This window comes from Canis lupus, chromosome 1, assembly GCF_048164855.1.
Source record: "Canis lupus baileyi chromosome 1, mCanLup2.hap1, whole genome shotgun sequence".
Taxonomy (NCBI): domain Eukaryota; kingdom Metazoa; phylum Chordata; class Mammalia; order Carnivora; family Canidae; genus Canis; species Canis lupus.
The window spans coordinates 57558274-57575066 of NC_132838.1; the positions used below are offsets into that span (position 1 = coordinate 57558274).

The 16793-nt window shown below is 45.5% G+C and overlaps 1 protein-coding gene across 31 annotated transcripts in view; it reads right to left on the reverse strand.

Annotated features, from left to right (window-relative positions):
* WDR27 (WD repeat domain 27) overlaps nt 1-16793 on the reverse strand; it is a 216087-nt gene that overhangs the window by 95568 nt on the left and 103726 nt on the right. For 26 of the 31 annotated variants that reach the window (XR_012033290.1, XR_012033285.1, XR_012033283.1 and 23 more), the window contains 4 exons: nt 13926-14047; nt 12877-13010; nt 9425-9522; nt 5811-5932 (listed from right to left, as the gene is read on the reverse strand). Coding sequence is in view for 23 of the 31 variants with exons in the window: in XM_072831310.1 (XP_072687411.1) it covers nt 5811-5932; nt 9425-9522; nt 12877-13010; nt 13926-14047 (476 nt within the window). In the remaining 8 variants the exon portion in view is untranslated. Of the gene's footprint in view, nt 1-5810; nt 5933-9424; nt 9523-12876; nt 13011-13925; nt 14048-16793 lie in introns of those variants that run through there. The other 5 variants (XR_012033376.1, XR_012033377.1, XR_012033375.1 and 2 more) reach the window with 3 other exon arrangements.

The window sequence follows — 16793 nt, forward strand, 5'->3', positions numbered from 1 at the left end:
AAAGGCATACAGAACATAAAGACTCCTAACTCTGGGAAACGAACTAGGGGTGGTGGAAGGGGAGGAGGGCAGGGGGTGGGGGTGACTTCGGCTCGGGTTGTGATCCCAGAGTCCTAGGAATGAGTCCCGCATCGGGGTCCCCGCTGAATGGGTAGCCTGCTTCTCCCTCTGCCTATGTCTCTGCCTCTCTCTCTCTGTGTCTCTAATGAATAAATAAATAAAATCTTAAAAAAAAAACAATTAGGAATGCAAAAATTTGGAAACTTGAATAATTTAAATACAGTTAATAAGGTTGGGCCAATGGACATCTATGCAAACATGTACCCAACGGTTAGCAAGAACATATTCTTTTCAGGCACACATATATGATATCCATAAAAATCAACCAGAAAGCCAAGTTTCTCAAGAAATACAAAAATCTCAACAGATAAAAAAAAAAAAAACAAAACTCAACAGATAGAAGAGAATCAGTGTCACATAGATGATGCACTCTGAACGCAATGCCATAAAAGTAGGAATCGGTAACAAAAAGTTTACTAAAAACAAGCTCATACATATAGAAATTTAAAAGCACACATCTAAATAAACCCTAGGGTAAAAAAAATCATAATGGGAATTAGAGAACATCCACTGCTAAATAATAATAATACACAAGCTAAAGCTGGTAAAGTGCAGCTAAAGCAGAATTCAAGGGGAAATTTATAGGTTTAAATGCATACATCATAAATGTATAAAAAATGGAATGGATTAAATTCATACCTGTAATGTGGAATAAAAATCAGGTAGACAGAGATAGGTATAGTTTGCTGCTATTATGTAAAAGGACAACACACCACACAATACAGAATGTATTTTGAACGCATACTTGGGAAAGAGTCACATCAAATTCAGTTGTAGTAATCAAAGAAGGAGACAAAGAAACAGAGCAGAACTGTGTCTGTATCCACAAGCATTTCAGTTCTTAAAAAAAAATACAAGATCTAAAGATAATGAAGTAATATATTTTAAGGCAATCACATGGATATTAATGACTTATTTCTGAAAATCTAAAGTTTTCTTTGTGATAAAATGTTTTCATTAGAAAACTATTTAAACCTTCACATATTTAACTTTTCAGTTCAAATTAGCTGTATAACATTATATACTTACATCACAAAAATGCACATATCTTACTCAGGCATAGAAAAAAGTAATAGTCAAAGTTTTATTACATATAAAGAAAAAGGAGTAACTATGATTTTTTAAAGAGATCAATAAATCATAAAAGATGTATGCCTTTTCATTATAAAAATAAGCCACCTCATGACATAACACAATTTAAAAACAGAAAAACACAGCTCTGACTATTTCATGTGATATTCTCGTTAATGTGATCAAATTAAACAGTCTGCTTATCTGACCACAACATGAGGCAGTTGTCAGGAGAGGTGACTTTCAGGACCGTGCGTTGGGATGAGTGCAAAGAAGCATTACTGGTGTGTGACAGATACAGTTCTCTTGTCCTAACCTTAAGGGAAATTCAAAATGACCTATTTTATATTTTACTGGAAATATGACATTTGGGCCAGGAAGGATTTGTGTTTCTCGTAAATTTGGACTTGTTACAGGACAGTTCCTGGGTAGCAGCTCCCATGTGGCTGTGGGTAGTCAGAACACTTTGATGTATCTTGTGTAACTGAACAAGAATTTAAGAGAAGTTTAGAAAAACAAGCTATTAAGATACAGTGTGAGCCTCTGAAACCTTACACTCCTTCCCTTCCCTTCACCATATACCACTCAGAAATGTATTCCTAGGAGGTCAAACTAGTCATTTTCCCATAAAAACCTCAGGACTACTTTTCCTAATATGACACCTCTCATCCAAGAGCACACCACAATGATCCCCAAAATATCACAATCATTGCCGGAAGACCACATCAATTTGAGGTAGATCAGGCTGTTGTTTGGTCATTACATATGCTGCTACTTAATGGAGAAGACATGTTAAGCAGTTTCCTAAAGCAAATGCACTAAAAGGTGTAACAAGGAAAGGTTTTATGAGAGGGACATACGGAATGGTCCTGGTGTCACCCAAGGAGAGGGACAGCCCTGTCTTCACAACAATGGCTTGTACTGGCTGCTGGTAGCATCTGAAGGGAAGTTTCCTAGGAATCTGTTAGGGGGCTCCCCAAACACAGAGACACAGGCCTGGAGACCCAAGTCCACTAGGAAGAGGACCCTTCCTGCAGCCAACACCATGCCCTAAAAACAGGCTAAGTCAGAAACCCCTGTCCCCAAGGCTACCGTTGGCACATCAGCCACAAAGCCAGGGCCCCAGCTGGTATCTGAGCAGAGTTCAGTGTAAGGCCCTATGACATGAAGCTGTCTGCTGCTGAAGGAGCCAGGTGTGCACTAGGACAGCCGCTATGGACACTCCCTGGCTGGTCTACTGCCCAGGAGCACGTCCCCTCTTTCCTCTCCAGCTTGTCTATTCACTGGTGGGAGCTCCTAAAGCAGCACATGTTTGCAGAGCACCAGCGCACTCCCCACAGGGGACAGAGCACAAGCACAAGCCCTTCCAGCTGGAACCTCGTGGCACAACTTCATTATTTCCAACATCGGTATTACACATAGGTGTACATCACTCATGCACATCCAGGCAGGTCACTCACCTTCCTGCTCAACCTTCACGATGACTGCCCTGTACCTGGAATTGAACCCAGACTGTGACCAGGGCCTGCAAGCCCAGAGGACCATCCCCTGCCCCCAGTCACGGATTCTGCATCTGCAGTCCAGCTCCCACCCTTGGCTTCATCACATGGGCCTGCATATGAATGGTGCCCATTCCCTAGATGCTGCTCCCCTGGTGCACACTTGGCTCCCTCCCCTGCCCCACGGACCTGCTGCCCACATCACCTCCTCAGAGAGGAGTACCTGACCTGTGTGAAAGTGAACCCACTTCTTTCTTTAGAAGGAAACAAATTCATCAAGTGTGAGGGCTCTACTCTCTCCCACACACCTATATCCCAGTGCTCAGAGCAGCACCAGGTGCAGACTTGCTGAGAGATACGTTTAAATGAATTTGTTATTAGGTTAATACATATGCATTCACACACACATTGACACACATGTGCATACACCTACACATGAGTCCATGCACATATACACACATATACATGTATGTGCCCTTGCAAGTCCTGGTACAGTCCAGACCACAAGCTTGGTGAGGACCAAGGGGCAGGTGCCGGCCATCCCCCAAGACATCACCGTGGTGAAGGGTTGTAGATGTGGACTGATAGGGTCACAATCCTGCTCATAAAGCTCATTATCTCGGTGGGGGGAAGCCCGAGCCTGGTACAGAGAAGCCAGACAAGGCTCCCAGACAACAGCAGCCCAGGGGACTTGAGACCGTTAGCTCTGCGGCCAGACGCCGCCGATGCACCTCAGGGAACCGGCACTTCAGGTCTCAGCTTCCACGTCTATGAATGAGGGCTGAGTTCATGCATGCTAAGACGCAACATCTGCCACGTGGGAGCACATGTGGCATGTGCATGTGTAAGAGCATGACAGGGAAAAGTGCAGGGTGTGCCTCCCCCTGTCCTGGAGGGTCACCTGGGCTTGCCACATCCCACAGGAGCCACCTATGGCACAAGGAAAGGGCCTGGCCCAGCAACTCAGGTTCCATCACATGCCCAGCCTGAGACAGGAGGAGGACAGCACCTGCATGCCAAGTCTGATTCTACATCGACGTGCTGGGAACCTTGTGGAATTTAAGCAGTATTTATATTTTAGCAGTAGGAGTGTGGCTGGGTTGAGGAGACAGCAGACGGCAGTAGGTGGCAGCTGGGGCAGAAGGATGGATGACAGACTGCACATGGGGCCGGGCACGTGGCAGCGCGGGGCGTGCTCAGGGCGTTCATGCACGCCAGCCTGCTCTGTGGGCTTACGCAGGGGAGTCAGGCTGGAGGGCCTAAGGGAGCAGAGGCAACCACCCAGCTTTTAGCCCAGACTCACCACCTGCAGGGGCTAAGGCAACCTGTCTATTTTATGTGCCTTCACCATCTTCCTAAAATAAGTTCTACCTGACCATAAGTGACAAGGTGGAGTCCCAGGCAAATGTAACCTTCTCCAGTCTTCCCGGGACACAATCAACGTCCTCATTACTGTGGCCACAGTCTGCCGTCTCACATGATGGCACTCGCCACAGGCAGCTTTGTGTCACTATGACCCACGTCCACAACTACCACCTTCTGTGTTACAATTTCTTGGAAAGCAACTTCTTAATTCAGCTTCTGAAGTAGCAAATTCTTGGGCACTTGCCTTAACACTCACAGGAACAAAGGGATTGTGCAAAATTAGGTGCATTTGACAAGTCAGAGTTTTCTAAGGTAATGCCCACCAACCTTCATAAATTCACATTTCAAAAAAATAGGAAGAATAACTATCATTTAATGAACTGAGACCATGTTAAGAGATTTGCCTGCATTATCTTATTTAATTCCTCAACCAAGAAAAGTAATGAGTGCAAAAGGTTTAAAAGTCTTCTATGAAATGGAAACAGAAAGGCATGAAAATAAGAAAATCCCAAGATGGCAGACAAAATAGCATCATGTCATTTTTCAAAATGAAATAACTTCTTTTGAAAATATGAGAAAATTGGTTAACTTTAAAAGGATTATCTTTACCATTATATTAAAACCAGGGTTTTATTTTTTATAAGTAAAATGCATTTAAAACTCCAAAACTATATTTTTTATTTCCAACTTAATCAGCTGAAACAATTTAAAACAAATTTGTAATCAAGTGAAAAAAACAAATCTCAGACAGAGATTTTTCAGATTTTCATACCAAGTTTCATCTAGATCAAGTTTTCATGGCTCTGTGATAAATCCCAGAAAGAAAGAACAGAGCAAGTAAAAGAAAAAGGAAATAGGGATTTATAATGGAAATGTTAACAAACCACTTTCCATACACAAAAAAATGATGATAGTGATGGTAGTGGGTGATAATAGTGGTGATGGTGATGATGATGGTAGTGGTAGTGGTGATGTGAGGACGGTAGTGATGGTGGTGATGGTGATGGTAATGGTGGTAATGGTAATGATGGTGGTGATGGTGGAGGTAGAGCCTGCTTAGCATTCTCTCTCCCTCTGCCCCTCCCTCCCTATAAGAAAAACAATGATACCCTTGAAATCATAATACAGGTTCCAGAAGGTATTATAAATTAAACTCTCAATTGGCAAAGTTATTGCAAATATATCAAAAATCAAAATGGTAGTTGCAGTCCTAAAAACAAAAGTTTTGTTCATAAATCTCTTAGATACCCTTTGGGACAGCAAAGTGCCTTTCAAGCTAAACTATGAAACAATGGATTCATCAAAACACCAACCCGTCTAATCTCAAGTCTGTAGCCCTCAGCTATGAGTAGTTTTAAACTACTTCTCTGTCAAAAGAGAATAGGTACATCTTAACAAGATAAACTATTGATTCCTGAAGGCTTCGTATTCCTGCAGGATCTACATGACTCACTCAATCCAGTTAGTCCCTGATACACCCAAACCCTCCATTAAGGTTTAAATGTGAATGCATTACTAGTAAAGTTGAAAAATAGGCCCATAAAATAATCAAAGACAAAAGTTAACATTCCATATGACATTAAACTATCTTCTAAGGTCAAACATTAAGGCTTAGAAAATTTAACAATGACTAAAAATTAGCATTGAGTTTGGTGGCAAACTGTTATCAAAATTGCATCACACATTTTGTAGTTGTCAAACACCTTAAACATAAAATTTTACAAATGATATGTACTGTATCAAAAGCTCACTCACTTTATTCTGACAGATTTGGTGGACAGGCCGTGAATGCACTTCCACTGTCATGGCTGCACTGCGACCTGCATTGAGGTCGAAAACCTCCAGAGTCCTGTTCCGGCCGGCTGTGAGCACAAGATCTTCAGGACTCAGTTAGGGAATCCTCTCAACAATCCACCATAAGGAGTGAGCAATCCTGCTTATTCTGCTAATACTATTGGAACCCCAGAAGACACCCAAAGGATGACCAGCTATGACTGGAGTTCCCCAGAAGCTGTGGTCACAGCCCCACTCCCCCCATCTGGTTTGCAGACAAGGGCGGACCCAGGTGGTACACATCTCTAGGTGGGAGGCCCAGAGGTCTAACTTCAGTGAAATGAGGTTCAAGATGTCCAAGAAATACACACATCAAGAGATGGAACAGCAGCTGAATATATGGGTGCTGAGCTCAGAAGACAAGTCTGAGGGTAAAATTAGGCCGTGCAAACTTGACGTGGATAGTGGCACCCAGGGCTGGCCCTCAGAGAGCATGCACCTCACAGCATGGTCTGCTGTCAGCAGAGCATCACTAACTCCATACATTCAGTACAAGAGCAGCAGTGTATGAGCTTAGGGCTCGTGTGACCACCAAAATTACCCGACCTCCAGTGTTCAGCCCAGAACACTGTCATAAATAGTAACCATGGTAGAAAGATTACCTGATCCACTAATAAACCCAATGCTAACCCTGAAATATGCAGAAATAGCCATTCAAGGCTAGAATACTCAGAATGACACATTTCTGTTAGGTGTTTTGCTGCGTAGCATAAAAAAATACCACATTTCTAATTAAAACACACTAGAAACCCTAACACCTTATATCTGTCCTTCTGAAATTTCAACTATAAAACTCATCAAAAGAACAGCACTCGGGCAGCCCGGGTGGCTCAGCTTTTTAGCGCTGCCTTTAGCCTGGGGCACCATCCTGGAGACCTGGGATCAAGTCCCGCGTCGGGCTCCCTGCATGGGGCCTGCTTCTCCCTCTGCCTGTGTCTCTGCCTCTGTGTCTCTCATGAATAAATAAATAAATAAATAATTTTTTAAAAAGTTAAAAAAAAAAGAACAGCACTTAGACCTCTGAATCAATTAAAATTTTATAATATGAATTCCTAAAGATTGGAGCTTTTTTCTAAATAAATAAAAATTGGGATCCCTGGGTGGCGCAGCGGTTTAGCGCCTGCCTTTGGACCAGGGCGCGATCCTGGAGACCCGGGATCGAATCCCACGTCAGGCTCCCGGCATGGAGCCTGCTTCTCCCTCTGCCTATGTCTCTGCCTCTCTCTCTCTCTCTCTGTGTGTGACTATCATAAATAAATTTTTTAAAAAATTTTAAAAATAAATGAATAAATAAATAAAAATCAATGCTTTTTAATTAAAAAGAATGATGCTAACCAAAGAAAGTAAATAAAAATAAATAAACTTTTGGGCTCAATTTTATTTTTTTTTTTTTTTTTTTTTTTTTTTTTTTTTTTTTTTTTTTATTGGTGTTCAATTTACTAACATACAGAATAACACCCAGTGCCCGTCACCCATTCACTCCCACCCCCCGCCCTCCTCCCCTTCTACTACCCCTAGTTCGTTTCCCAGAGTTAGCAGTCTTTACGTTCTGTCTCCCTTTCTGATATTTCCCACACATTTCTTCTCCCTTCCCTTATTTTCCCTTTCACTATTATTTATATTCCCCAAATGAATGAGAACATATAATGTTTGTCCTTCTCCGACTGACTTACTTCACTCAGCATAATACCCTCCAGTTCCATCCACGTTGAAGCAAATGGTGGGTATTTGTCATTTCTAATAGCTGAGTAATATTCCATTGTATACATAAACCACATCTTCTTTATCCATTCATCTTTCGTTGGACACCGAGGCTCCTTCCACAGTTTGGCTATAGTGGCCATTGCTGCTAGAAACATCGGGGTGCAGGTGTCCCGGCGTTTCATTGCATTTGTATCTTTGGGGTAAATCCCCAACAGTGCAATTGCTGGGTCGTAGGGCAGGTATATTTTTAACTGTTTGAGGAACCTCCACACAGTTTTCCAGAGTGGCTGCACCAGTTCACATTCCCACCAACAGTGTAAGAGGGTTCCCTTTTCTCCGCATCCTCTCCAACATTTGTTGTTTCCTGCCTTGTTAATTTTCCCCATTCTCACTGGTGTGAGGTGGTATCTCATTGTGGTTTTGATTTGTATTTCCCTGATGGCAAGTGATGCAGAGCATTTTCTCATGTGCGTGTTGGCCATGTCTATGTCTTCCTCTGTGAGTTTAATGCAATCCCTATCAAAATACCATGGACTTTCTTCAGAGAGTTAGAACAAATTATTTTAAGATTTGTGTGGAATCAGAAAAGACCCCGAATAGCCAGGGGAATTTTAAAAAAGAAAACCATATCTGGGGGCATCACAATGCCAGATTTCAGGTTGTACTACAAAGCTGTGGTCATCAAGACAGTGTGGTACTGGCACAAAAACAGACACATAGATCAGTGGAACAGAATAGAGAATCCAGAAGTGGACCCTGAACTTTATGGGCAACTAATATTCGATAAAGGAGGAAAGACTATCCATTGGAAGAAAGACAGTCTCTTCAATAAATGGTGCTGGGAAAATTGGACATCCACATGCAGAAGAATGAAACTAGACCACTCTCTTTCACCATACACAAAGATTAACTCAAAATGGATGAAAGATCTAAATGTGAGACAAGATTCCATCAAAATCCTAGAGAAGAACACAGGCAACACCCTTTTTGAACTCGGCCATAGTAACTTCTTGCAAGATACATCCACGAAGGCAAAAGAAACAAAAGCAAAAATGAACTATTGGGACTTCATCAAGATAAGAAGCTTTTGCACAGCAAAGGATACAGTCAACAAAACTAAAAGACAACCTACAGAATGGGAGAAGATATTTGCAAAGGACGCATCAGATAAAGGGCTAGTTTCCAAGATCTATAAAGAACTTATTAAACTCAACACCAAAGAAACAAACAATCCAATCATGAAATGGGCAAAAGACATGAACAGAAATCTCACAGAGGAAGACATAGACATGGCCAACACGCACATGGGCTCAATTTTATATTCAAGAGTTACTTCTCTTTTTAAATTTTTTTTAATTTAAGTTTAATTAATTAACACATAGTGTATTAATTCGTTTCAGAGGTAGGGGTCAGGGATTCATCATATTTATATAACGCCCAGTGCTGATTCCACACGTGCCCTCCCCAGGGCCCATCCCCCAGGTACTTCTCAGCCTCCACAGACATGAGGCAAACTCCAGTTAATGGAAGGAGGCCCATAGCAGGTATAGCAGTTGATCTCTAAAAAGTACTAAATTTCTAAAAAGTACTATGCATAAACTACAGACCAGAGATACCAAGTTAAATCACCCTGCTATATATCATATGCTCTGCGGCATCAATGTCTATTTTCCTTTGAGATGAAATTGCTGCACCTACAATTACTGCAGCAGACGTGAGCTCCCCAAGTCCCAGTGCTCAGCATGTCACCTGAGGCTGGGGCCTTCAGCAGATGCTCATGTGGGAGGAGGGTGCCCAGGATGTGAAAACACCAATGGCAGGGGCAAGGATACAGGAATAGAAGTCGTTGACGGCTGATAAACTGGTAATCTCTGTCCTACCAGTCGTAGGAAGCCTGAAGACACGTTTGCACCTGCTCTTCTGCTTATATCTGAAAGAAAAATAAAGATAACCCGTCTTTTTGTTTCCCTCCCATGACAAAGCATTCTGTCTTGAAAAAGTTGAATATGAAAAAAGTTTTCATATCACTTAATAATTATACTTTATAACATCAAAGGAACCAGTCTGCTACCTTAATTTTCCTGTAGGAAACTCAACTTTTCCTTTAGGAAAACTTCATGAAGATATATCATATAAAGCCCAAAATAATTCATTCCTGTCTATGAGAAAGCAAATTTTTCTCCTAATTCTAAAATAATTACGTATACTTAAATGATATCTAACTGGATAAAAATTATCTGTATTTCCATTTACACATATGTTCTTAATATTTTATCTTCTTTTTTAAAGGTTTTATTTATCTATTCATGAGAGATAGAGAGAGAGAGAGGCAGAGACTCAGGCAGAGGAAGAAGCAGGCTCCATTCAGGGAGCCCAATGTGGGACTCAATCCCGGGTCTCTAGGATCACGCCCTGGGCCGAAGGCAGATGCTCAACCACTGAGCCATCCAGGTGTCCCCTTAATATTTTCTAAAGGATAACATAAGCAGTTACTATTGGTTTAATAAACACATGTCCTCAAAGATCCCTAACAATACTTTAGTAAAGGAAAGAACCTTCTAGCCATCTTACGAGTGATCCTGGCCCAAGCAGGGCCGGGGAGACCTCGGGGTGGCTGAGCAGAGCAGGCACAGGCCGGTGATGGACAAAGCTGTGGGGAGGGCTCCGAGTCTGAGCCTGTGGAGCGGCTGAGGCTGAGGCTGAGGATGAGCAGGCCATCAGCCTGGACCTTCCAAGGTAGGTGAACGCCGCACGTTCACCTGGGGCCTAGGGCAAGATATGCAGGCACAGAGATGGGCATCCAGAGGGATGACTCAGAGAGCAGGTCCTGGGGGGAATGGGAAGACTCAAGGAACAAAATGAGCTGAGTCACAGGAGAGGTCTGAAGTGAAGCTCAGTGATGACACAAAGATGCCACAAATTGCCGCACATTCCTGCTGATAAACTGCGTGAGATCATCCAGCAGGGTGGTTAATGGGGCAGAAAGCCATTGCTTCACAGGGGCAGCCGTGTGAAAGCTCTATGAACAGCACAGACCAGGAGGGGTGTGTCAGAGACAGCAGATCATGTAAGCAAAGGGACCACACACAGCTGAAATCACAGGGAGTGGGGGTGAGGTGGACCAGGGAAGGCACAGGTATTCACATGGCAAACGGGCCACGGGCCAGTTTTGGCTCAGAAGGAGAATAAGGGCAGGGGAGGCTGCATGGTATGCTGCTGAGTGCATACCCTCTCTGGCTCTGCTCCACACGAAGGGCCAAGAGCCCTGCCAGAGAGACAGACAGCTTTGCTGAGGGGCGTGCGTGCCTGTGGCCCATGTGACGTTCGGTGTCCCATCATTTGAAGCCTTGCCAGTTTCCAAGAGTCACCACCCCCAGCTGACACTGGTACCAATGGGAGAAGCAGCTGCAGCCCAAGCAAGCAGCAGGCCTGGGGAAGGGCCTTTCTCAAGCAGCTTCCATGGGGCATCCCCCAAACGGAGGAAGTGTGGCTGCCCAGGTCGCACACCCCCAGAGGGCCGGACAGTTTGCAAAGGGCCACATAAGCCAGCACGAAAGGAATGAGGCATGAAGGCCGCTCCACACCCCAGCTTTGGCTGCTACACCAGAAGCAAATAGTCGGCAGGCACAGTATTTCTTTCCAGGGAAAGTACTTGCCACAATCAGGTACTGAGTTACAGGAAGGAAGGACAGCATCCCCTGCAGGAAGAGGCAGGACAGACAGCCTCAGAGAAAGTCAAGACTCTGCCCTCGCTGTGTGTACCGCACACAGCTCGCTGCAGGCACAGAGAAGGTGGGTGTGCAATCACCCCCAAACACCCACTTCCAGATGCACACAAGGAAATCCAGCATGCCACTGGTTAGGGAACAGGATGAGTCAGGAAAACCCAGAGCTCCGGCAACAAGAGGATGGGTGAAGCACCCATGGCACGTTCCTCCTGTAAAACCATGTAACAGCCACCGGGAACAGACTGAAGTCACATTTGCAAGCATGGCTCAGTCTCAGAAACATATTTGGATGATTATGGAAGGTGTGTGTAGCATTAACAGATGTAAAGCCACGGACAGGAAGCAAACACTCCAATTTCAAACTGAGGAAGGTTACAACAGCCACGACTGGAAGCAGCCCATGTGTCGGTGGACAGAAGGACAAAGAGGTGGTGCGTGCGCAATGGAACCATCAAAAAGGATGAGGCCTGCCGCGTACAACAAGGACGGACCTAGAGGGCATTCTGCTGAGCGACGTGTGTCAGAGAAAGACAAATAGCCTCTGACCTTATTCACATGTGGAACCTAAACAACAGAAGAACAACAACAGAACAGAAAGTGAATTGTTCATATAGAAAGTGAACTCAGGATGAGCACTGGGTGTTATGCTATATGTTGACAAATTGAACTCCAATAAAAAAAATACAAAAAAATAAAAATTAAAAATTAAAAAAAAATCTACTCTGAAAAAAAAAATAAAATGAACTTGAGGCTGGCAGGTGGAGGGTGCAATAGGGGACAGGGATGTGGAATAAATGGAACTGCAGCGCAAGGAAGATGGTGCAGGGGACTGGCTGCCCAGCGTGCTCACGGATGGTGGTGAGAGAAATGCTCACCCGGTACGGAGAAAGAGCAGGCAGGGAAAAGAGAGGATGGGAACAGGACAGCAGGACACTAACTACCCCATAATCTTTCATTTCTTTAAAAAATTGAGTGGGAAAAATTAGAGAAGGAGACAAACTATAAGAGTCCCCTAACTCTGGGAAACGAACAAGGATAGTGGAAGGGGAGGTAGGCAGGGGGATGGGGTGACTGGGTGACGGGCACTGAGGAGGGCATTTGATGGGATGAGCACTGGATATTATTCTATATGTTGGCAAATTGAATTTAAATTTAAAAAGAGGCAAGTCAAAAAAAATTGGGAACAAAACCAGCATTAATACTTGCAAAAGGAGGTGTGAACAGGTATTTAGTACATGTATCTAGTGCACGTGTGTGTGTGTGTATGAAACAGTTCATGTTTTACTTCATTACAAATATGGCAGCAATAGTCCCACTTGACATCAATCTGATACGTGGTCAACCAAGGCGACAGTTCACGGCCCCCACGTGCGGCACTGTGGACAAGCTCTGAACAGGGAGAAGCCATCACCCCATCACTCAGCTCTTGTCAGCAGCCTGTGATGAGGTGATTTGATGTTGCACGTTTTTAAATGTAAACATTCTATTTGCATACGACCCAGTATTGAAACACAGCTCCCCCGACCAGGAAGAGAAAAGAAACAGAGGTTACGCACCGTTGGATCTCATCCTTGCAAGTGTCAATGTGATACTTCAGGAGCTGAAGTTCAGGACCAGAAGACAACAACACAAAAGTGTCTACATAATAAAACTGTGCAGATCGGACAGGCTTGGAAAACACATCTTTGCCCTGTAACACAAATCAATAATTACTGCCAACATAACAGAGGCAAACAAGAAACACCACAGTTCCACGAGGGAGGTTCCTTCATATCAACCCACACGTCTGCTCTAAACGTAGAGATACACTTCATGATTTTGTTTCTTCTTCCTATTTCCGAAAGATGTTACATGATTAAAGCTTCACTGTAATGAGTATTTCGAATTCTAGCCACTTAAAAACCTTAAAATAAAAGAAAATCGATACCTGGCAGTGAGCATATTAAGTAGCAAGGATTTTGTTAAAGACAAAATTGTAACCATGGAGTAGGGTTCTGAGAGGTCTGCTCTCAGTTCGTATTTCAGAACCCACAGTATCACGCATGGAAGACGACAGTGTCAACGACCCTAAATCAAATCTGTCCCCTTGAAGCCACTCCCAAACACCTGGTCCAGAAGTCCCAGGTCTGATGCACGTCCCTTCCTGGCTAGCCTACTTGGGATTCCATCCCCCATTTACAACAAGACCCACAGGGAAAAAAAAGTGCTAAACACATCTTTTAGAATTTGCAGTTGGCCAGCTCCTAATCTGACTCACAGGGGAATGGCCCTCCCTTTCCTGTCTTGGCTGTGACATCATCACCATCTTCCCTTCTTGCATCTCCCATTGTCTCCAAATGGTGTCCTCTAAGCATACAAGAAGGCTCACGTGTCACTGTGTGCACAAGTGCACCCCTCTTTGTGCATGTGCCTGGCTGTCACACATGTATGCACAGGACACGCATGTAAGAAAATATTCAATCATCAACTGCTGTTGGTGCACTAGAGCAACTCTGGTTCACCCCATTCCCTAAACTCCTGGTGCCTCTGTGATTCTGACAGTCTGGGGGTCACGGGGCTGGTCACTGTGAAACCCTGCCCATGATCGACAGCAGTAACCCGTTACCACACACAACGCGAGTTCCGCCCTGCGAAGTGACCACAGCCGCAGTGTCCCGTCCTGGGAAGCAGACAGCAGCCACCTGCTGTCATGGCTCCAGCACACGGTGCTCACTGCCCCGTCGTGACCTAAGGGAAGGACAGAAGCAGAGGGGGGCATCAAGGACCTCCCTCCAACACAGCAGAATGCAGCCCTCCCAGAATAAATCGCCGGGTGGGGGGGGGGGCGGTTGGGGAATTATACTTCATTTAAAGGCTTAACATGGTTTGTGAAGGAGGCATTTCAAAACTTTACGTTTAAAACATAAAGCTCAAAATTACATATGCATTTGTATTTTAAAAGAAGAAACTCCTAAAACGTAGTATTATAAAATGTACAGAAATCTGTGGCTTCATGATAACATGTCTTCAAGAACTGTTATTGTTTTAACACTGAAGCGAGAGGTCATAAGGATTTCCCAAACGCAGGCACGTGTCATCTGACCCCTTGTTGGGCTGTCAGCACCCAGTGGCCCAGAGCCCCAGCGACAGGGATGCAATGAGGAGAAAGAAAAGGAAGGAAGACTCAACCCCCATCACTGAGTCAAGAACAACGTGGTTGCTTGCTTCTCCCTCTTAATCGAACGCCGAAGAGAAGTCTAACCAACTGCAATCTGTCCTTTGGACCATGGGACCCCTTAACCTCCGTCACTGCCACCACTGGCCCTGGCGTGGCAGACAGCTAAAATGTGCCCTCCCCCACTCTGACCCCCTCCTCAGGTGCAGCAATCAGAACGCCAGATACCTAAGTCTACAGGGAACGGGCCCAGGTACCAGGTACCACGCGTTCTCCTTCTCAGGGCACATGGATGTGTGAGGAGGAAAGTGCCAATGCTGCTGCGGGCTGGGGCCTGATCTGCCAGGGGCTGGGCTGGGCACCCAGGCCGTACATGCACTTCCCCCAATCATACACATGGCCAATGGGATAGTCCATCCTTGTGAGTGGGTTCCCCGCACCCCGTCGGCCTTAGCTCCAAGCTGCCCAGCAGTCCACCCCATCCTGACGCAGTGGCAGGGAGCACGGTGGCCCAGGGCACAGGGGAGTGCGTCCACCCACCAGCCCCACTCCTTCTCACCGGGCACCTGCTGCCTCTCCCACACAGGCCGATCTCTGATTCCTGCCTCCGTCAGGGGCCCCTTAGAATGGTCATCACCTCAGGGAGGTGATGATTAAAAGGGTCCTGACACTGCTGCCACCTGTTGCTCCGAGAAACAGAGGAACCCAAGGAAAGGCTGAGAAATGAAAACCGTGGGCTTTTTGGAGTGGACAGGGCAGGCGGGGTGCGAACATCACAGGCCACAGCACAGCACAGGAGTCTGGATGGCGCCGTGATTCACGGGGCACACAGGACAGGCCCAATGACCCTAGCACCACTGCAAAGCCGCCCTTCTCTGTGGGCCCTGCGTCTGGCCAGGACTGTAGAGCACGCACCTCTGCCACCTGCTGAGCCAGGGCACTGGCCTCGGCCTCAAGCACTCTTACCACTCACCCGGGAGGACCCTCTTGCTGCGGCTGGAGCATCGCAGAGGAGCAGTGAACCGCAGCATCACATGTCACACCGGCCAGAGAACCCACACGGCAGAGATGGAAGGGGCAGGAAAGATTCATCAAGAGTACAAATATTACTCAGCCATTAGAAATGACAAATACCCACCATTTGCTTCGACATGGATGGAACTGGAGGGTATTATGCTGAGTGAAATAAGTCAATCGGAGAAGGACAAACATTATATGGTCTCATTCATTTGGAGGATATAAATAGTAGTGAAAGGGAATAGAAGAGAAGGGAGAAGAAATGGGTAGGAAATATCAGAAAGGGAGACAGAACATAAAGACTCCTAACTCTGGGAAACGAACTAGGGGTGGTGGAAGGGGAGGAGGGCGGGGGGTGGGGGTGAATGGGTGACGGGCACTGAGGGGGGCACTTGATGGAATGAGCACTGGGTGTTAGTCTGTATGTTGGCAAATTGAACTCCAATAAAAAATAAATTTATTATTAAAAAAAAAAAAAAAAAGAGTACGCGCTGCAGTTCTGTACCGAGACCCAACACAACCAGCCGGAACTTTCTGACATAGCTCTACTGCCCTCTCGTGGAGGTCTCTGGGAGTTTTAATAAGGATGAAGGCCCCGTGCACCAGGCTGCAGGCCTGCACAATGCTGCTGGCTGGGGATACGATGCTGGAGATCATGTGTCTGAGGACCCACCACCACCACCCGCTAGCGTCCCGGCTGCTGTGGGCCCTGTGCAGGCCCCGGGCAAGAGCATGACAGGTGGGCAGCTCCACCTGTTTGGGACCTGCCAATGCACCTCTCTTCCCAGCTCAGTGGCTCCCTTCCTTGACCATCAAACAGGCACCCATTTTCCTGCTTTTTGCATATAAGTGTTGAGAAAGCCATCATATTTTCAAAGTTGAATCATATGACAGGTAAACCATCAGGGCAGAATGATGACGAGGTAGGGTGGGTAAGAATGATGCTGTTCCCCAAAACACAAACGCAGCACTTTTTTAAAAGGTGAGTTTGAACATCTACTGCATTATCTTAACTCAGCCACGAGCCCCATTCCTGCAATAGAATAGAGAAACATCCACGTCCAACATAATCAGCATTTCTATCAACTGTTGAATGATAGAAAGACTCGCACACAGAGTCCTAGGCTCATGGAAGGCACCTTAAGGAGAGCGTTAAGAACCAAGGTTTGGAGCCAGGAGGAGCCACAGAGTGTAGGGGGACGACGTGGGCTGTGGATGGGGCGGCAGTTCCTCCCACACGTCGCGAGAGGGTGGCACCAGCCCCTGCAGAGGCCCCTCCTCCAGGCTGTCCAGAGGCCACTG